Source organism: Phytophthora infestans, genomic scaffold (genome assembly GCF_000142945.1).
Source record: "Phytophthora infestans T30-4 supercont1.7 genomic scaffold, whole genome shotgun sequence".
Lineage (NCBI taxonomy): Eukaryota > Oomycota > Peronosporomycetes > Peronosporales > Peronosporaceae > Phytophthora > Phytophthora infestans.
The window spans coordinates 1,999,522-2,019,613 of NW_003303752.1; the positions used below are offsets into that span (position 1 = coordinate 1,999,522).

Genomic DNA, 20,092 nt, shown 5'->3' on the forward strand with positions numbered 1-20,092 from the left:
AAAGGACCGATGAAGCGTGGAGCAAGTTTGTTGGCGCCGAGGTTGGTTATTACAGAAGCTCGGATTCCCTCGGTCGATAGGAGAACGCGATCTCCTATCTTGAATACATTCACGTTCTTTCGACCGTGCTTATCAGCTTGTTCCTTTTGCTTGTTCACTGCATTCTGCATGCGTCGCGGACGAACCTTGAGATGGATTGCCTTTGCATGACGAATTCCGCAACTGCCGAGCGATCGGCAGGAAGCATCGAGGGTTTCGGTGTATAATTGGCCGTGGTAACTTCTTGCTCACGAATCTTGCTGCCTGGATCGATCAAGTTCTACGACGTCCATCTCGTTATCGGAGATGCAGTATGCCGAGGAGGCTCGATGGACTGCTTGGACGGAGAGAGAGTCAGGGCGTTCGCACTGGCTACACCCGAAGATAACCCGGAAGTCGAGTGCGCCGGCAGGCCTGTTGACACCGGTGAGGCTACCGGTGCGTGCTGAGACACCGGTTCACGTACCGGTGATGACCACGACACGGACACGTTGTCCGTAATGCTGACCGCAGCTTCAGCATCCATGTCGACCGAAAGAGGTTCCCCCACCAAGGGTGGATCCGCCAGCATCCGTGGGGTGACCCACGGCGAGAAGTGCCGGAACACGTGGGTGTCGAGCGTTGTTCACGAAGAACGGCGGCATACCCGTCGAGGGGTGCTCGGCGTTGTTGAGTGCGAACTCGGCTAGCGGTAGGAACGAGCTCCAGCTCGTGTACGAAGTTGCATAGCTGCGGAGAACGTCTTCAAGGACGCTGTTGACGCGTTCGGTTTGTCCATCCGTCTCCGGACGTGCCGCAGTCGACATTAGCAATTTGGCTCCCAAGAGCTCGAAGAGGCGTGACCAGAACGCGGATGTAAACCGCGGGTCGCGGTCGGACACGATGGACTCACGCAGACCGTGGTGACGAAAAATCACGTCGACGAAGTGGGCCGCGGACTCTTCAGCGGTGATTGAGGCTGCCACCTGAACGAGATGGACCATCTTGCTGAAACGATCGACGAACACAAGTACACCCGTGCGCCCGGCTGTATCGGGCGGAAGACCGAAGATGAAGTCCATCGAAATGGAGCGTCAGGCTTCCGTGGCGACCGGAAGAGGGCGCAATGGGGCCTGAGACGTCGAAGACGGTTTGACTCGCTGGCAAGTTTCCAATGTGCGGACCCACTTGCGTACCCACTTGTACATGTTCTAGTCGATATCGATCGATCTGATTTTGCGTGGGCTTTGACAGGGCACTTAGCGTGTCACTACTAGGAGCACGCAGGTGTTTCATGATGGCACCGTATATAGGGTCATCATCGTACGCTGTAGCAATCTCGTCGCCCAGCGGGAGCGTGGGCGTGGTCAACGTCAAGTTGATGCCTGACGACACGCAGACCGCACATTCGTCGTCGACCTCATCAGCCCGCTGATGTCCTAGCGCTTCACGGAGATCGTAGTCCGGACGCCGAGACAGCGCGTCGGCGAGAATGTTATTCTTGCCCGGCTTGTAGTGAACAACGAAGTTGTACTCGAAGAAGAAGGACAGCCGACGGGCCATCCGTTGCGACAAGTGAGGGATCTTCATCGCTGTCCGCAGCGATGCGTGATCAGTGTAAACCGCAAACGGCTGTTCACCGAGCAAGTACACTCTGAATTTGATCAGAGCGTACTGCATTGCCAGGAGCTCCTTGTCGTGGACTGGGTAATTCTTCTCGGCTGGCTTCAGTTGGCGCGACTGATAGCTGATAACGCGCTCGTGTTCGTCATCATCGAACTGCATCAGCGCACAGCCGATGGCAAAATCGCTCGCGTCGCAGACGACGTGGAATGGCTTTGAGTCATCAGCAAGCTTCAGGATCGGCGCAGACGCCAAGCTCTTCTTCACCGAGTCGAATGCAGCTTGGTGGTCCGATTTCCACTCCTAGATCACGTCTTTCTTCAGCAGCGAGGACAGCGGATGGATCAACCCAGCGTAATTCTTCGTGTACTTGTGCAAGTAATTGGCCATGCCAAGCCACTGACGCAACTCAGTGGGGCTTGTCGGCGTTGGCCAAGCACAGATAGACGATACCTTCTCGGGATCTGCGCGCACACCGTTCTTGCTCACGTAGCATCCCAACACCGGAATCTCCGGTGCGCAGAAGACACATTTCTTCAGGTTTGCGTAGAGCTTGTTCTCTCGCATCACCTGGAAGACTTGTCTCAGGTGTTTCAGATGTACTTCCACGGCACTGAGGTTGCCCTCAGCTCGGCTGTGCACGAAGATGTCGTCGGAGTAGCTCGGCGCGAAGTCTCGAAGCGGGCGAAGCACATGGGAGACCATGCGATTGAAGGTGGCAGGCGCGTTCTTGAGACCCTGTGGCATCACGAGCCACTACCAGAGCATCCCGCTCGGTGTACTTACGGCGGTGAGAGGCACATCAGATGCTCTCATCAGGATCTGATAGAATCCATCGGTCAGGTCGATGGCGCTGTAGATGACGCTGCCAGCCATGGAGTCCAGTACCGTGTCCTTCCGAGGAATCGGAGTCTGCGCGGGGATGGTGGCATCATTCAACTTGTTGAATGCGTGAACAATACGCCATCCCCCTGTAGCTTTCTTCACACAGAACGTTGGACTGGAATGGGGAGAGGTACTCTCACGTACGTGACCCGCCTTTCGGCGGCCCTCGAAGAAGTCATCGATCGCTTTCACTTGATCACGAGGAAGTGGCCATTGTCTGGTGACGCAGTGCTTCGTACCTGGCGCGAGGTCGATCTCATGCTGAACCCCGCGATCCGCCGGTAGCTCGGCGGGGATCTCATCCGGAAAGACGTCGGCGTACTCACAGGCGGTGTCGTATACGGGATTCGCTGACCCCCCCAAAGCCTCCCAGGACTGCGTTTGGAATCGTTCCTCTCGAGCAGACTTAGGTTCAGCACCTAGCGGACGTGGGCGTTCACTATCCGTTGCGACCGCATTTGCTGACTCATCCACCGAGACTGCCTCGGTGACCAAGCATACTTGCTCGACGTCTCCAGCCTTGAGGTCCCGAACAAAGTTCTTTCAGGACAAGCCTGGAAGGCGTGTGATCGCCGCCGCTTCGCGCGGCGGACTCGCGATTGCGATGCTGCGCGACCGATTCGGGCCTCCTTCCACGTACTCCAGCGCGCTGACCGATTCCACCGGCGGGCTATCGCTGGTCGTGGAGTCTCGACGAGGTTTCAGGCGTCGTCTCTTCGACTTCTTCTTCGTCTTCCTCGAGCTTACGCTCGAGTCTGACGCACTGCTACTCGACGATGCATCACCCTCCTCTAGGCGCGGGAGACCGTACTCGACCGGGCCGGGAACACGCGGGAGCCCCTGCTCTACCGCCGTCTCGTTGTGTGGGAGCCCCTGCTCGACCACTGTCTCGTATTGTGGGAGTCCCTGCTCGACCATCATCTCGTGTAGTGGGAGCCCCTGCTCGACCACCGTCTTGTACTGTGGGAGCCTCTGCTCAACCACTTCATCATCTACCTCGCGGAACCGCGAGGGCTCGTCGTCCAACAACGTAGCACAAGCCATGCAGAGAGGGCCATCGCTCGCTCTGTGCACTGCCTGTGTCGTTGCTGTTTTGTCCACGACTTTGACGTGGGGCCAGTCTCTTGGCGCCACCAAGAGGTGTGTGAAGACCTCACTTACGTCGAATCCACGTCGTCGCTTGACTGATTGGGCCAGCCAGTCAATCTCTGGCTGATATCGCGCAAGCCAAGGGATGCCCAGGATGCAGTCAAACGCGTAGTTCATCTCGATCACCAAGAAGTCGTCCTTGCTACGGAAGCCGTCGAACGTGTACGACAAGGACACGTCACGCCGCGCAACGCGGCGAGTTTGACTTGGATCTCGCCCGGACCATTCCGGACGCGGACGTTCTTGGGTAGTACCGACAAACACGACGCGCGAAAGAAGTTGTTGGTCGCTCCTGAGTCAAGGAGCGCGCGCAGTGGTCGCCGGGCACCGGTGACGTGGAGGCTGACAATGATCAGTCTCGAGTCGCCCGGCGTAGTGGTGGCATTGGTGTGTGCTTGGAGCACGGGAGGGCTCGAAGGTTGGGCTGCTACCGGAGGGCCCGGTCCTTCGTTAAAGCCAGTAGGGCGCCCCGCACCTACTGGTCCTGGTCGTTTATTGAATGAGCGACCGAGGAGTGTTCCGCATCGACGTGAGAGACGACGGGAGCTGGCGCGCGGCACTCCGCCGCGCGGTGACCCTTCTTCCCACAGCGGAAGCAAATGAGGGAACGATTGCTTCGCCCAGCGCTGCCGCGGTAGGACCCGCGACGTTGATCGCTCGACGCGTTGATGGCGTTGATCTCCATGGGCTCGGGGGTAGACTCTCGGGCTTCCTCAGGTATGGCTGCGGCGTACGATGTAGCGACCATGTAATCCTCGCGAATCGCGAGTGCAAACGCCTCCTCGAGAGAGGAGAGCTCAGCTCTGGTGAGGCAGTAGCGGGTCATACCCTCGCGCATGCCGAACACAAATACGTGGACTTGCGAGGCCATGTCGATTGGCTTGGTCACGATGCATGACGCCAGATGTCGCGTCTTCTGGACTTAATCACGCATGGACATCTGCCCTTTCCGAAGAGCGAAGAACTCTGCGCGAACGCGAGACTCATCTTGCGAAGGCTCGAACGCGAGGCGCAAGTCGTTCTGGAGAGTTTCCAGAGTCGGGAAAGCCTCGGGGTCGACAACCAGCTTCCCGAGGGCCCATTCTTTGGCCTTCCCGGTTAACCGGGAGAGGAGGAAGTTCATCTTGGCGGATGACGCCTCGATGCGTCGCGAGGCGATAGCGATGTCGATCTCGCGGAACCACCGGTTTAGCGGGAGCCGGTTTTCACCGGCGCCAGAATACGTAGACGTCTCCATCTTGACGACGTCATTCTAAGATGGGCGCGAGGGAGTTGACACCCGCCGATTCGCATCGGCGAGCTCGCGCTCCATGAACTCTTGTGCTGCAAAACGTTGCTGGTCGGGCGTCGCTGAGCTCAGCAGCGATGCGACAACAGCGTCTCCGGACACCGCCACGAGGCGGTGAAGCGCTTCCCACTCCACGCGAGTGAGATGGGGAAATGCAGCACGCTCCAGGGTCGCCCCGGAGATCTGGACTTGGCTCATCGTAGACTTGGTCGTTGGAAGGACTACGAGGTGCTACCAGGTGTAACGGGGTAAGAGATACCGTCACTAGCTTACACAATAGTGTGGAGGAAGCTCGCAATGGTAAAACCAAGTCTTAGGCTTGTGTCAAATTCAATTCCGATTTATTTAGGACCAGGGCGGCTACCCCTGGCCTCGTGTGAACCACTCAAACACATGTCTATATCTGATTGGTCAATAAGTGAGTCTGGCGCCTCACTATCAACCAATCAGATGATGACACCTTGGCACACGCTACCCGTGTGCCACTTTACCTACTTATGTAATAACTAAAGAAATATCTACCTACTTATGTAATTGGAGTTGGGCCCATTACAAGCGACCAGTTTTGCCGGGCAAAAAACTGCTTTCTTTTTTTCTAGCACAATTCTTCCCTCGCTAGAACACCTCTGGTTGGTGTTCTGGAAAACTCCATCCTGGAACACGAGCGAGCAAAACATATACAGGAGCGTCGTAGCTATTAGCCAGTCAAATTGCTTCAATTTTTCGGCACTGAACATGCTCTCCCTCCTCTCCATTTTAAACCAGGGCCAAATATTAATAGCAGTAGCAGTACAAGTTGATTTTACAAGTATTAATGCTGCCCCAGCTGTATCTATTTTTTAATACTTCTTTTCTATAGAAAGCGAATAGAAACTGTAAACGTCAATGGCTCGTTCCAGAGACGATTCTCGGCGCAGTCGCTCTTGCTCACGAGAGCGCCGCCGCTCGCCCCGCTCCTCCCAAAGACGCAGCCGAAGTCGCAGTAGGTCTCAACTGCGCCGTCGTCGTAGTCGCAGCTTCAGTAGAAACTCCAACCTGTCGCGCTGTTCCCAGCACTCTCGGCGCAACCCGGATGGACTGTTCGCGCTTCAATCTCGCGACTCTGAGCGAGATTCCAGCCGCTCTCGCGTGTCTCTATTAGGTCTAGACAAACTAGCAGCCGAAAAGCGCCAAGAAGGTGGAATTCGCAGCTCGGAAAGCTCCAAGACAGCTTCAAACCGACCTCCGTTGGAGACTTCCAGTACCTCATCACTGTCGCGCTCAGAACGCGGTACAGGGCTCAACGCCAGTGAATGGGACGCTCCGGAACGTCTTCGGAGTGTAGAGAATCCTCGGGATCTTTCGGATCAGTCAGAGACGCCCAAAACAAGTGAGGGAAGCAGATATAGCAGATCCAGCAGCTCTAGAAGGGAACGAGACGACCGTCGCAGCAGAAGTAGCAGTGCCAGTACGTGGAGAGGACAGAGAGGCTCTCCACCGCCTACTAGAGACCCCTATAGACGCAGAGAGAAGCTGGAAGCCCCCAAAAAGCAGTACGACGACCAAGTGGAGGAGGAGTTCGACCGAGAGTTCTACTTAAATGACGATGCTGGGGGCATCGAGGCTCACGAGGGCCACGTGTTTCTTGGTAGTGAGGAGAAGTTCAAGGCTCTGGAGCAGCAGCTGGAGCAAACGCGAGCGAGAGGAGACAACAAACTCAAGGGCATGTCAGCCAGAGCCTCGGCTTTGTCAGCTGATCAAGAGGCGTGGGAGAAGAACCGACTGCTGACCAGCGGCGTCGTGGCGTCTGGACGAGTTGACACTGATTTCGACGACGAACTGGACTCGAGAGTGCAAATTATGGTCCACAGCACCAAACCCCCTTTTCTGGACGGACGGGTGGCGTTCACGACGCAAGTGGAGATGGTGGCGACTGTGAAAGACCCGACGTCGGACATGGCGGTGTGTGCGAGGAAAGGGAGCGAGTTGCTGCGTGAAGTGAGGGAGCAAAGAGAGCGCAACAAGATGAGGAAAAGGTTCTGGGAGGTCGGAGGGTCACGGATGGGCGACGCTATTGGCATCAAGAAAGACGCTGGCTCGGATGACGAGGAAGAGGAGAAACGAGAAGAAGAATCGGAGAATTACAAGCAGGACTCGCAGTTCTCCACCCATCTGAAGAAGCAAAAGGCGGTCAGTGTGTTCGCCAAGACGCGTACGCTGCGTCAGCAACGAGAGTTTCTGCCTATTTTCCAGTGTCGAGAGGAGTTGCTGCAGGTGATTCGAGAGAATCAGATCGTCGTGATTGTCGGAGAAACGGGGTCCGGGAAGACCACGCAACTGACTCAGTACTTGCACGAAGAAGGATACTCGGAGTTTGGCATGATCGGATGTACCCAACCACGTCGTGTGGCTGCCATGTCGGTGGCTCAGCGTGTCAGTGAAGAGATGGAGGTTACGCTCGGGGAAGAAGTGGGTTACGCTATTCGATTCGAGGACCTGACGTCGGACAAGACCATCATCAAGTACATGACGGAAGGAGTGTTGTTACGCGAGTCTCTGCGTGAGTCCGACCTTGACTCGTACTCGTGTGTGATCATGGACGAGGCCCACGAACGAGCGTTGAACACTGACGTGCTCTTCGGTATCTTACGTAAGGTGGTTCAACGTCGCAGCGACTTCAAACTGATCGTGACGTCTGCGACGTTAGATGCAGACAAGTTCGCCAACTTCTTTGGCGGTGTACCCATGTTCACGATCCCTGGTCGGACGTTCCATGTGGATACACGCTATGCCAAGTCTTCGAGCGAAGACTACGTCGATGCAGCAGTGAAGCAAGTGATGCAGATCCACTTATCGCACCCTCCAGGGGACGTCCTGGTGTTCATGACAGGCCAAGAAGACATTGAAGCGACGTGCTACGTGCTGGCAGATCGGATGGGGAAGCTGGACGGCGCGCCTCCACTTATGGTGCTGCCCATGTACTCCCAGCTTCCAGCTGATCTGCAGGCCAAGATCTTTGACGCTTCAGACATCCGCAAGTGTATCGTATCGACGAATATCGCCGAGACGTCGTTGACGGTGGACGGCATCAAGTACGTCATCGACACGGGATTCTGCAAGGTGAAAGTGTACAACCCCAAGATCGGCATGGACGCGCTGCAGGTGAGTCCCATCAGTCAGCAGAACGCCAATCAACGTGCCGGTCGAGCTGGTCGCACTGGTCCTGGTGTAGCTTATCGCCTGTACACTCAGCGACAGTTCGTCAACGAGCTCCTGGAAGCGCAGATTCCAGAGATCCAGCGAACGAATCTGGGCTACGTTGTGCTACTGCTCAAGTCTCTGGGCGTTTCTAACTTACTAGAGTTCGATTTCATGGATCCACCGCCACAAGACAACATCACCAACTCCATGTACCAGTTGTGGGTGTTGGGAGCGTTGGATAATACGGGCGAGCTGACTGAAATCGGCAAGAAGATGGTCGTGTTCCCTCTGGATCCGCCCCTAGCGAAGATGTTGCTGTTCAGTGAACAACTGGGGTGTACAACTGAGGTTCTCATCGTGGTGAGTATGCTGTCAGTCCCCAGTGTGTTCTTCCGTCCTAAAGATCGAGAGGAAGAGAGTGACGCTGCACGAGAGAAGTTCTTTGTCCCAGAAAGTGACCACCTTACCCTGCTGAATGTGTATCAACAATGGGAGTCCAACCGCCACTCCGCTCAATGGTGTTCTAATCACTTCATCCATGCCAAAGGCCTGCGAAAAGCGCGTGAGGTGCGGGAGCAGCTGGCCGATATTATGAAGCAGCAACGTGTGCGTCTCCGATCGTGTGAAGGACGTTGGGATGTGGTCCGGAAGGCCATTTGCTCGGCGTATTTCTACAATTCGGCGCAGATCAAGGGCATCGGCGAGTATGTCAACATGCTGACGGGTATGCCTTGTAATTTGCATCCTAGTGCTGCGTTGTTTGGCCTCGGATACACGCCAGACTTTGTCGTGTACCATGAACTTATCTACACCAGCAAAGAGTACATGCAGTGTGCTACAGCAGTGGAAGGAGAGTGGCTGGCAGAGCTCGGCCCCATGTTTTTCAGTGTGAAGGAGTCGTTCCAGTCACGATTACTCAAACGGATGAAGGAAAAGGAGGAAGCGGCAGAGATGGAGAGCGAAATGGAGGCGTCTCGACATGCCAAAGAGGAGGAAGCCAAAGAGGAATTAGAAAAGAAACTCGCGACAAATCGTCAAAACAAGAAGCAACGGATGACCGTGGCGGGTCCTGGACGCTCCGACCCGCCTGCCAGTTTTGCCAAGACAACGAGACGGCCACCTCGTCCTCGTCGCTTTGGGTTTTAGAGCTTAAAACTTCAAGCGAATTTCCAGAGTAAATGCGCTAGCGCAGTAGCGTTGGGTCTGCTTTGAGGGTCGAAGGAGCACATGCGCGTGACCAGATTCCATTGGCTGCCTGTGAACCCATTCGGTCTTGGCGGCATCTTCCTCTTCTGGACAACATTAGCCACCACCGCTGCGTCCTGCATAGTCTTCCCCCATGGGAAATCCCCACTGATCACTTCGATCATGCACATAGCAAACGAGTAAATATCCGACGCCAGAGTTGGTCCTGACCCTGCCAGGCATTCTGGAGCCTTCCACCGAAACGCGCCAAGTGCACCTCCAGAGTCCCCAGCCTTGGCAAAGACACTCAACCCAAAATCTGCTAGCTTGGCAGTTCCATCGCAAACGAGTATGTTATTCCCCTTGAGATCACCATGGACAATCCCTAGTTCGTGAAGATATTCCAGTCCTTTTGCTGCTTCCCAGATCGCTCTCCAAGTGGGGAATTGTATGCGGTCTTGACTGTAGCTGATCAACGTTCCTTCATCACAGACGAAGAACGGCTGACCTTCGGGACACGCGCCATAGAGTTTAATCAGGTTGTCGTGGTTCAGAGACGCCCAGAGGTTCACTTCGTGGAAAAACTGGCGGCGGTTCTCCCTATCCGCTTGATTCGTCAGCACTTGCTTCACTACCTCGTCCGTGTTGAACCATTTACCCAGATACACGGCACCAAAAGATCCGTCTGCGAGGTGCTGTCCCAGCTCGATCTGGTGCGGAGGAATGAACCATCTCGGGACGTGCGACGTGTCTCCAGTGTGGCTCATAGCCTCATACTGTAGCAGCGCCATTGCCGCTGTCTTGCTGTCTTCTACATGTACTCCATCCAAGAATGACTCGGGGTTGTCCATACACTTTTAAAGAGCCTCCTGTTGCCATTGCAGTGTTTGCTTCCAGCTGGGCTGCCAATGATGGATAGATTCGTTGCTCTGGAGATATTCGGTGCTGAGAATGAGGCGGTCGACGTCGTGGTGGAGCCCGTAATTGCGGTTAGCAATAGTGTTTGCAGCACAAAGCGTGGCGACGGAGCTGTAGTCGCCTGGCGATCGCGCATCAAGACGAAGGAAAAGCGCCACAAGATCGACCCAAAGTCCTCCACTAATGTCAACGGCAGTGCGTTACTTACAGCAACAAGTTGGTCGTACACATCGACCAATCGCCTGTACACGGGGCGATTTATAGCGGCGAAGTCGTCCAGTTGATCGCACAATTCGCCGGCATCTTGAAGGACGTCGCTGATAGTAAGACCGGAATCTGGCAGAATGTATGCATCGACATTGTCGACTGCTGCTTGTCGACAAGACCCAAAATCTTCCTCGTCGCTCCACGTGTCCTGACCAGATTGACTAAGAATGGATCCGAGACTGTGTGCGACTTCAATCATGCTAGTTCTCTCAGTGGGATCGTCCTCACACATTCCTAGCAGCAGATTTCATTGCTCTTCGTTGAAGAAGCTTGGTCGAGACTCTGGAAGTCGCTGGGTTCGCTTAAACTCCTCAAGTTCTGAGTCGTCTCGGCTGAAAAAGTCCACGAGAAACTCAAACATGATGCCGCCAAAGGCCCACACGTCTGCTTCGACGGATAATTTTCCTTCAATCCGCGTCAAGCCAAGACCAGACAGCATCCCCTTAAAGTCGTACAGCGACTGGAGATTGTCGAAACTCAATTTCTCATGAACGAGACCACGCTCATGCACGTATTTCAAGCCAAGAGAGCAGCCATACATGTAGAACCAGGGGCCAATATTTGGGTAGCGTGACACTGTCAGCTCATGTATCACGTACGGGCTACCAACATGGCACGCTCCATAAAACTTTCGAACATGAGGATGGTGGAGTGGAGCCCACGTACGCACGTGCCTCAAGCAAGACTCTTCTCCTGCAATGAAAGTTTTATCCGAACGAGACCAACCGCGCTTATCTGTCGCAAACCAGTCCGGAATCACGCCCACCACGATGTTCGAGCTAAGAACCAACGCATCAAACACTTGAGCGATCAGATCCAGCTCCAGTGGCGACAAGACGTCCCCGAACTCCTCGACCCCGTGCTTCATCAGCGTCAGCAGCTCCAGTTGCTGCTCAGTGTCGCCCATTTCACTCTCAAACTGGCTTCTGTTGTTGAATAAACGCCTGTACATTTCCACTCGCTGCTTGCGCTCCCGCTGCAGCTCCATCTTCCACTCATTCTCAAAGTCCGTATCGACAATCCCCAGGACATCCAGCATCGTCTCGATTCCTCGTTCCAGCTCTTGAATCACCTTCCCAGTGCTCGCCAACTTGGCCAGCAAACGACTTTCTAGCTCGTAACCTGCCAGGCGCTCGTGGATATCACGACCCCATTCAGCAATGACTTCGTCGTCCTTAAAGCGGCGACTGGCGGTCCGCAGCTGCGTCACCAGGAAGTCTCCGATCCGGTCGGAGGTTTGCAACACATGGTCGTGACGCGAGTGCCAGCGACTGGAATTGTCGACTTTAGAGTCGACTAGGTTGGCCCATGAACGCCACGGGTCGGTCATTATTATCGACGATGGCTTGAAGCTGATTTACGCAGATGGCTACAGTGTGTCACGAAAGAATGTGGCCCACCCCAAGCACGTCAGACGACTTGTTCAGCCAATCACATCGCGCCGTCGCTGAATGCGAATAGTTGTGAGGAAAAACTGCAACTTCATTCATTCAGCATTTTGCCAGCTTCGGGTGCAAGGTGACAGATAGAGCAAGCAGCCAGTCAAATGACGCACATTATCGCGTACAAAGCCAACGTGGTGCACTCTGTAGCTCTCGGAGAGCTGCAAGTTCTTCAGCCTGGACTCGTAGGCGTCAATGAGCACGGAAAGATCGTGTTCGTGCTGGACTTGAGCCAGTCGCCACTCGTCACGCGCCACTTCGACGAGCTCGTGGACTTGGGCGAGCAGCTGCTGCTTCCTGGCTTCATTGACGGCCATGCACATGCTCCTCAGTACTCGTTTATCGGAGTGGGGATGCACCTGCCGCTGCTACAGTGGCTAGAGACATACACGTTCCCATACGAATCCAAGTTCCAGAATCTGGACTACGCTAGAGCTGTGTACGAGAAGGCAGTGCAACGCCATCTCAGTAGCGGCACAACTACATGTTCGTACTTCGCTACAGTGCATCTGGAAGCGTGTAAAGTGCTGGCCGATGTATTAGAGCAAGCTGGACAACGTGGATACGTGGGGAAAGTCAACATGGACCGGAATGGGTCCTCTGGGCTACAGGAAGAGACCCAAACGTCCATTGATGACACGAGAGAGTTTGTGCTATACGTGCAGAGTAAAAGAAACGAGCTAGTAACTCCTGTTATCACGCCGAGGTTCGTTCCGAGCTGCACATCGAAGCTTATGAAAGCTTTGGCCGAGATATCGAGGGAGCACCAACCCAAGTTGCCCGTGCAGTCACACCTGGGGGAGAACCGAGACGAGATCAGCTGGGTCAAGAGTCTCCATCCAGAGAGCGAGACGTACACAGGAGTGTATGACGACCATGGACTCCTGCACGATCGCTCGTATATGGCACATTGTATCTGGTGCAGCAAAAGTGAACGAGAGTTGCTACGTGAGAAGAAGACGGCCGTGATCCACTGTCCTAATTCCAATTTCTCCCTCTCCAGTGGCGTCCTAAATGTGCGTCGATTATTGCAAGAAGGAATCAAAGTCGGACTGGGCACGGACGTGTCTGGAGGATACTCTCCGTCCATGTTGGACGCCATTCGCCAAGCTGTCATCGCGTCCAAGCTCGTCTCGATCGGCAATGGCAGCTCCGGCGACGAAGACACTGGTGAGTCTCAACACGAGCCGCTCTCATTTGCCGAAGCTTTTCATCTTGCTACCGTCGGCAGCGCAGAGGCTCTGGGCCTCGGTGATAGAGTAGGCAACTTTATGGTCGACAAGGACTTCGACGCGCTTGTCGTTGACCCATACGCCCCCAACAGCCCCATCGACGAGGCCCATGACCCAGTTGAAGCTGCCGATGTGCTTCACACATTCCAGAAGTTTCTATTCCTCGGTGACGACCGCAACATCGTCTCCATCTTTGTTGGTGGAAGGCAAGTCAAGAATGCAGCGCCTAAACTCAAGTCCACTGATGTAACCAGCTCCCCACTAACTCCTGGCAGTGTACACCCCAGTATCCAGCCTCTTTCCTTGGCGACTGGTTAGTAGACCACAATATACATGCCAAAAATTCAACGTACACATGTCAAACCGGGCTAACATACTTTATTATCCCGCATACCTCATCCCCTCCATCTCAAGAGGATCGGAGGATGCCTCATTAGCGTCCCAAGTGACTCCAATTAAGCTGATGCGGGTCTTGGCTGGTCAAATACCCTCAAATAGCCTCCAGGAGGCGTCTAAGTTGAGGAAGAAATCTACTCGAGCTTGCCGAGGATGTCCTCGTCGCGGAACAGGAATAGCTCCTTGTCGCCAAGCTTGACGGAGCTGCCACCGTACTCAGGCAGCAGAACCTTGTCGCCCACAGCGCTCTGAGCCGGGATGAGCGTTCCATCGGGTGCGCGGGCACCTGGGCCCACGGCAACGACCTCACCCTCGTTCTGCTGCTTGTTCTCGGCGTCCGGCAGGTAGATGCCACTGGCCGTCTTGGCCGCCGCCTCGAAGCGCTTGACCAGCACGCGGTTACCGAAGGGAATCAACTTGCGGAGGGAGCTCTGTAGCATTCACAGTAAAGAGATCGTAGTAATATACTGAATGTCAGTAAGGGCTTGTGACATGGGTTATAATAAATATACGAGAGAAGAAGACTGCATTCAGCAGAAGACGAAACCGCACCATAGTATCGATGTGTGGAATTGCGGGCGAAATGCGAATTGATCGCCGCCACTGAAGGATCGATGTGCGGTCGCTGTTGAGGCAACCTTCAGACGACATATATCATTCATAATCTGGCTTTGAGTAATTTCAATGATTATAAAAAACTGGAGCTGTAAATACTGGAGCTAATTTTGTAGATACTGGAAGATAGACCACCTTCGCGCGACCTACATCGTCTCAATCGATTGTTCCAGAACGGCCCGCGGTCAGCTTCAATGTCAAAAGCTCAGCACCTCTGACGTTCCCATCACTAAGACCCAGAAAAGCATGCTGGAGCTGGAGCGAATTGGGGTGCTGCTGCCTTAAAAACACCTCAAATCATCAAGCCACCTCTATTTTGGCAAGCTTCGTGTGGACCAGCTAGGAGTCTAACAGGAAGATTTTTAAACAGGTTACTCGCAAATCTGGTATTTTTTGGTCACGCCTAAATTTACGTGGGCTAGAGTGAAAATTGGGACCAAAGATTGACCCTGCACAAAATCACATTATTTAATACCTCAAATATTTTATATGAAAAGAGAAATCATTATATTATTTATAAGAGGTTTCGCAAGACGCCAGCAAGTATCGATGTTTCTGGCAATTCAGATAAACACAACAGGAACTTTCCAGCGTCGTAGCTTTGATGCTCAGTGTGGGGCACCCTCGATATTTGTGAAGGCTCACATACAGTAAAATTAAGTTTAAAAGCGTCTACATGCTTCGTAGCTGTGAATGCATCAACACAGAAATGGAACAAAAATCTCCGATCGAAGATCCCATTCTCACATAGATTTCACCACTGCCATGGAAGCCCTACCGTCGATAGTATCGATCCGTTTCCGAGGCTCTTTGTCAACATTAAGAAATATTTACAGGTGATAGGCTCCACACACTTTTCGGCTCTGGTGCGCTGTTTTGGTACAGCAATCGCGAGATATTGAGTTGCGCGCATTGTCTTCATATAGGTCGTTCAGAGTCTGAATGCCAGGCATACTGCAGTATTGTAGGCATATTCCATGAATAATACTCATTATATACTAACAAGTCTTAGGCGAAGAGTTGTTTTGGTTTAAAAAAGGACAAACAATAAGAAAGATGGGTTTCAATAACTTCTCATAACACTCCACTCACTCACGCTACCTTAAAAAAAGGAAAAGGCGACAGCGGGCGCTCATCAATGAGGGAGACCGAGTCCAAGAAAGGACCCAGTGCTGCAGCCACCGACATCCCGAGTCAATGAATGAAGTAAACTACAACCATCAAGGGTTAGCTGCCGACAAAATGTTATTTCTGATTTTTTCGTTTTTTGTGCCATTGTGTGCACAGCACGAAACCGCAAAAATCGGTTAAGACGTCAGCTTTACCGTAATATTTGGTTTCAAGTTCCTGGTCGAGGCGGCGAAAGCTTTTGGATCTTCAAATTTTTCCAAGATATCAGCTCAAACGGCCACATTACTGGTAACAACGGCTCGAAACGAAGGAAATAGCAGACAATCGATTGGTGAAACGAGCCAGAAGAAATGAAATGGCTAAATCTGCATTTTGAACAACCAAAGCGATACTTAGAGCTGGACAAATGGTTATACATGTACAGTATTGCATACAACAGCTGGACGCACGACTCAAGCGATGGATGCTACATGTACAGTATCACTTGGACACCATTCATCGCTCCCACCACCTGCAAATATCCCTGGAAGAGAACCGCGTGGGGATGTCCCCTCCTTTCGGATTTGTTTAAAGTGTTGCTGTTTCTACAAGTGAACTATTAGGTGGTATTCACTCCTGGAGTGATATTACACGAGTGTATAACTTAAGACTACTGATGCACTTGAGAAGCCTGGCTAGAAGAGAAGTTTTCGGGGAGTGACAGGTTCGTATTTGAAGCGGGTGAAACCACAATCTGCTGTCCCGACAAGAATACCGTAGAAATTACGATGACTCACTATATGACCACACGAATAGACTGAAATAGCAGCGGTAGTACTCGTTCTCCTCCTCCTGTACATCCCCAAAATATCATTGCACCTCTCATTATCATCGGTGTGAGAACGTGTGAGCTAGTCGATTATGTTGGCGCAGAAGCTCAAGTCGAAGACTCAGTCAACAGGAACGATTATCCGCATTCTCCCTCAACAGTCAAACAGAAATCAGCACATCGCAGGTCCGAGAGATGCAATAGCTACGAGACCAGACAGCTTCTTGGAAGCCTACGGGCCAATCGGTATCTTGCTCTTCCTCGCTGCTGGCGTCTCGGTGTGCTGGACTGTGTGGCTGATCGTGCTAAACGTCCGACCGAAAGAGACTGCAAATTATCTCATGGACACCAGAGACTTCGACGATGGTCACTTTTGGCTTATTATTGACCCCGAAGCTGAGATCACAACGTTGAACGCTGTTACTCTCGCTGCTCTCGCTGCCAGCTACGTCCATGTGTTGTTGAAGATGACTGCGCTGAGAAACTCCAACTTTCGGATCGTTCCGGACGGACCTGGATGGGATATTGTCACCCCATCATTGGTCACCAGAGCACCTTGGCTTTGTAAATGTCTCCAGCAAGCTGCAGAATTTTGGATCGAACTGACTGGGTACCATGGACACTATCGTAAATTCTGGGTACGTTCTTAGGAGAATGTAGCTATCGACAAACATACAAAGTTGCTTACCACGTCGGAATCCTCTGCACCAGAACGTGCTCTTCAAAGGCAGCGATACTATCGTTGAAGCTATCCAGCTGCACCATTTGCTCGAAGCTGGCCTTGCCACATCACTGACATACGGCTACACATCGCTGATTGCATCTAGCTGCCTATCACAGGCCTATTTCATCCTTTTTCCAGTCGCGCACACAGCTTTTTCGGAGGTTTTAGTTGACACCCTGTACGTCCTCCTTCGTTCAAACATGTTATTGGGTTCAACTTCTAACATTTGCTGCAGGTTCGACATGTTCTTTGCAGTGGTTTGTCCGATCATTTTGGTGCTACACTCGTACACGACGTTTGATCTCGATCGTGCACTTGCCCGACTTTACCTAAAAGTTTATTTTCCGGGGAGTTTCCAACGACAAGCCAGGATGCAGTCGGATGCAGTGGCCACGACGCTTTTCCGCTTTGCTTTTGACTCGCTTCGAACTCTAACGTGGTCAGATCTGGCGATTCGAGTCACCATGAATATCTCGTTCAGCTACCGACTGACGCGTCTCGTCGAAGTGATTCGTCAACGGCGTAAACGTCAGCGAACTTCGAGCGCCAAGCTGGCCAAACTACGAACGCAACGTCGAGTGCCTTGTTGGGTCGGAGCTCTGTTTGTGGGAGCTAGCATCTTTGTGCTGGTGTACACGAATAAGTGTATCCTCGAGTCACGCAAAGCGTGTGCAGCGTACCCTCAGTGCGTAGCGTTTGCCTATCGCTGGGACCGCCAAGATGTCTGTCCCTGTCTTGCTCTCGTGGATGTGGATAGAGCACCAAAGACCTACGAAGAGTGGACGCACCCCCAAGATGTGACAGCGACAGTCAGAGACCTTGCACTGTCCGGAGACTTGCAGGTGCTGCAGATTACGAACCGCCAAATGAAGATTTGGCCGGATGAACTTCAGCGGTGTACCGATCTGGAATATCTGTACGTAAGATTTGACTTTTTCGCTCCAAAGGGCAAAACTATGAGCACTAATTACCGCTGTATGTTCTCTACCAGATCGATTTATTTCACGGGGGTGGAGGTTATTCCGGACTGGTTCAGCGTTTTTCACAAGCTCGAGTTCTTGTAAGCTGTGATGTTGTTTGTGTTACCCTGAACATGAAGTAGACTAACTCAACCTTTTGGTAGGGATCTCCAGGGAAAGTTTGGGGAGACGAATATTGTGAGCATGCCTTCGAACGCGTTCTCGAACATGGGATCATTGACATTTATGCACTTGGGATATCTCCAACTACTCCGACAATTGCCAAGTTTTCAAGGTCTCTACAATCTCAAGAGCATGTCCATCGCTCTGCTGTATTCTCTGACGTCGCTACCAGACCTGGAGCCTCTCGCAAAGCTTCAACGACTCGAACTCGTGGCGTTAAATTCCCTTGGCGGACTTCCTAAGGTCGCGTCGAACCACCAGTTGATGCACTTGGTGATTTGGCAGGCACAACTGTGTTGCAATGGATTTCTCGGCAATTGCGACGTGTCTCATCCAGTTTGTGCAGGTTTGCCATCCAGTGGGTGCATCGCTATGGCTGACGTCGAGAGCCAAGTTTTCTTCGCTTCTCAGCCAGCTCTGTGCGATAAGAATGCGCCCTTTATTCCTAACGCATTGCCACCACTAAAAGCGCAGATAGACGTGTGTGGAGGCGTTCTCTATCGACAGTGTCGCGATCCGTTGTTCGAGTCTGAACCCGTGGGAATTTGTGTGAATCTATACTTCCAAGTGATTGCGTGTAACTCAATCGACTTGTCCGCGATTTATGGTAGACAACAGGAGATTTTACATGGACTTGGACTTCCCTGTGACCCGAAAGAGGAAGCTTGGCTTGGTTGCGTCTAAGGCACAAAATGTCTGTAGTGTAAATTTTACCATTTAATGGTAAATGCATTTTATGCTACATGTATATGCAGCGATAGTATCAATGTTATTTTCAGATGATGCGCAACTTGAGTATTTGCTTTTAAATAAAGGAGCATCCATTGATAATAAATCCGTAATTATTAATAGTTCATATTTTATCTAGAAAAGCGTTGTTCCAAAGGTCGCTATTTTGCTAAAAAATAATATTCTGTTTTTATGGTATTAAAAGTCTGCCCTTTTATTTGATTACCCATTTATTTTGCGCAGTCAGGCCAAGTTCACTATTGTTTTGGCCATGATTCAAAAAAATTTTTATGAGGAGCGTGAAATTTATGCTGAATGTGTTTGTGATATGGCGCGACATGTACAACCATATTCACAGTAGGGTGTGACAATTGAAGAAGGAGTGCGCTTTGGCTTTGTCGGATTTTTTTCAACTATTGTATTGCATGGCCAAACTACCCTTTGTAATGCGAGATTTTGCTGAAGTCATGGAAGCATGGAAACATGAATGTTTTTGGACTTAGAAACTGTGTCTACTCAGCTAGCATCATTTTGCCTTTGTTTTCGTCGCTGAACTCCATGATGATACGCTGGATATCCCATCGACGGCGTAGCAATCCATTGGCCGTGTAATTGCTGCCTGCTCCCTTCCAGAACCGGCGCCAGAAGTACAAACAGATAAATACCCCGGAGATAATACCGTCTTTCTGGATGGGGCTATACACGGCCGTGATGCTAAAAGCCTTCGAAAGACTTATCTTCACCATCTCATCTGCCAGCTCTGCAAGCAAGTTGTGGTTAACGCGCTTGTCCATGCCAGCGTATATCCATCCACCACGAGGCAGGTCCAGTGAGTTCTGTTAATATTCAGCGGCAAAAACTTTCGTCCCAAACTGGCTGCGGAGATCAAGCTCAGTGTCGTGGGTGGAATACGTATTCCTTTCTGGGGGTCTTTGGCACCGGCGTTTTCAAGGGCGGCAGCAAAATAGTTGTGTTGTTGCTGTAGAGGCCTTCTACCATCTTTCCGTACACGGTAACCATATTTTTGTTATACCAACAGTCCTGCGTACGCTTCCAATCATTCGCTAACTGGAATTGCTCAACAGCCTTCTTCATGTGCCAATCTGCGTTTCTCTCAAGTACAGAATGCTGAACAGCCTGGCCGTGGCCAAGCTGATCCATCACCATCAGTGTCCACAGTTGATAGTTGTATATGAACGCCATGACAAAACACAACGAAGCCGTATACTCGTAAGATTGAAATCACACAAAATCATGGTCAAAACATGACGAAACATGGCATAGTTTCAGACGCTCCTGTTCGTCTTGTGAGTGCAGTCTACGAGCAGTATCTCTGGAGAACGCTTGTACAGCTTACGCA

The 20,092-nt window shown here is 52.2% G+C and overlaps 7 protein-coding genes across 7 annotated transcripts; 4 read left to right on the forward strand and 3 right to left on the reverse strand.

Moving 5' to 3' along the window:
* Window positions 1-5,848: 5,848 nt before the first annotated feature.
* On the forward strand, window positions 5,849-9,289 carry PITG_05260 (pre-mRNA-splicing factor ATP-dependent RNA helicase PRP16; the record flags this gene model as incomplete). Its single annotated transcript, XM_002998888.1, has 1 exon — window positions 5,849-9,289. The coding sequence occupies one exon, from the start codon at window positions 5,849-5,851 to the stop codon at window positions 9,287-9,289; it is 3,441 nt and encodes a 1,146-aa protein (XP_002998934.1).
* An 11-nt stretch (window positions 9,290-9,300) lies between these two features.
* Window positions 9,301-9,982, reverse strand: PITG_05261 (uncharacterized protein; the record flags this gene model as incomplete). The annotated part of the gene is made up of 3 exons (XM_002998889.1): window positions 9,301-9,758; window positions 9,819-9,899; window positions 9,952-9,982. 3 exons carry the CDS (start codon window positions 9,980-9,982, stop codon window positions 9,301-9,303), a joined length of 570 nt encoding a protein of 189 aa, XP_002998935.1.
* Window positions 9,983-10,760: 778 nt separating this feature from the next.
* PITG_05262 (uncharacterized protein) lies at window positions 10,761-11,381 on the reverse strand (the record flags this gene model as incomplete). Its single annotated transcript, XM_002998890.1, has 1 exon — window positions 10,761-11,381. The coding sequence occupies one exon, from the start codon at window positions 11,379-11,381 to the stop codon at window positions 10,761-10,763; it is 621 nt and encodes a 206-aa protein (XP_002998936.1).
* Window positions 11,382-12,036: 655 nt separating this feature from the next.
* PITG_05263 (guanine deaminase, putative) lies at window positions 12,037-13,522 on the forward strand (the record flags this gene model as incomplete). The annotated part of the gene is made up of 1 exon (XM_002998891.1): window positions 12,037-13,522. The coding sequence occupies one exon, from the start codon at window positions 12,060-12,062 to the stop codon at window positions 13,503-13,505; it is 1,446 nt and encodes a 481-aa protein (XP_002998937.1).
* A 19-nt stretch (window positions 13,523-13,541) lies between these two features.
* PITG_05264 (10 kDa chaperonin) lies at window positions 13,542-14,160 on the reverse strand (the record flags this gene model as incomplete). Its single annotated transcript, XM_002998892.1, has 2 exons — window positions 13,542-14,014; window positions 14,136-14,160. 2 exons carry the CDS (start codon window positions 14,136-14,138, stop codon window positions 13,718-13,720), a joined length of 300 nt encoding a protein of 99 aa, XP_002998938.1.
* Window positions 14,161-16,229: 2,069 nt separating this feature from the next.
* Window positions 16,230-16,787, forward strand: PITG_05265 (uncharacterized protein; the record flags this gene model as incomplete). Its single annotated transcript, XM_002998893.1, has 2 exons — window positions 16,230-16,637; window positions 16,716-16,787. The coding sequence occupies 2 exons, from the start codon at window positions 16,230-16,232 to the stop codon at window positions 16,785-16,787; spliced, it is 480 nt and encodes a 159-aa protein (XP_002998939.1).
* Window positions 16,788-17,103: 316 nt separating this feature from the next.
* Window positions 17,104-18,022, forward strand: PITG_05266 (uncharacterized protein; the record flags this gene model as incomplete). The annotated part of the gene is made up of 2 exons (XM_002998894.1): window positions 17,104-17,777; window positions 18,001-18,022. 2 exons carry the CDS (start codon window positions 17,104-17,106, stop codon window positions 18,020-18,022), a joined length of 696 nt encoding a protein of 231 aa, XP_002998940.1.
* Between the last annotated feature and the right edge of the window lie 2,070 nt (window positions 18,023-20,092).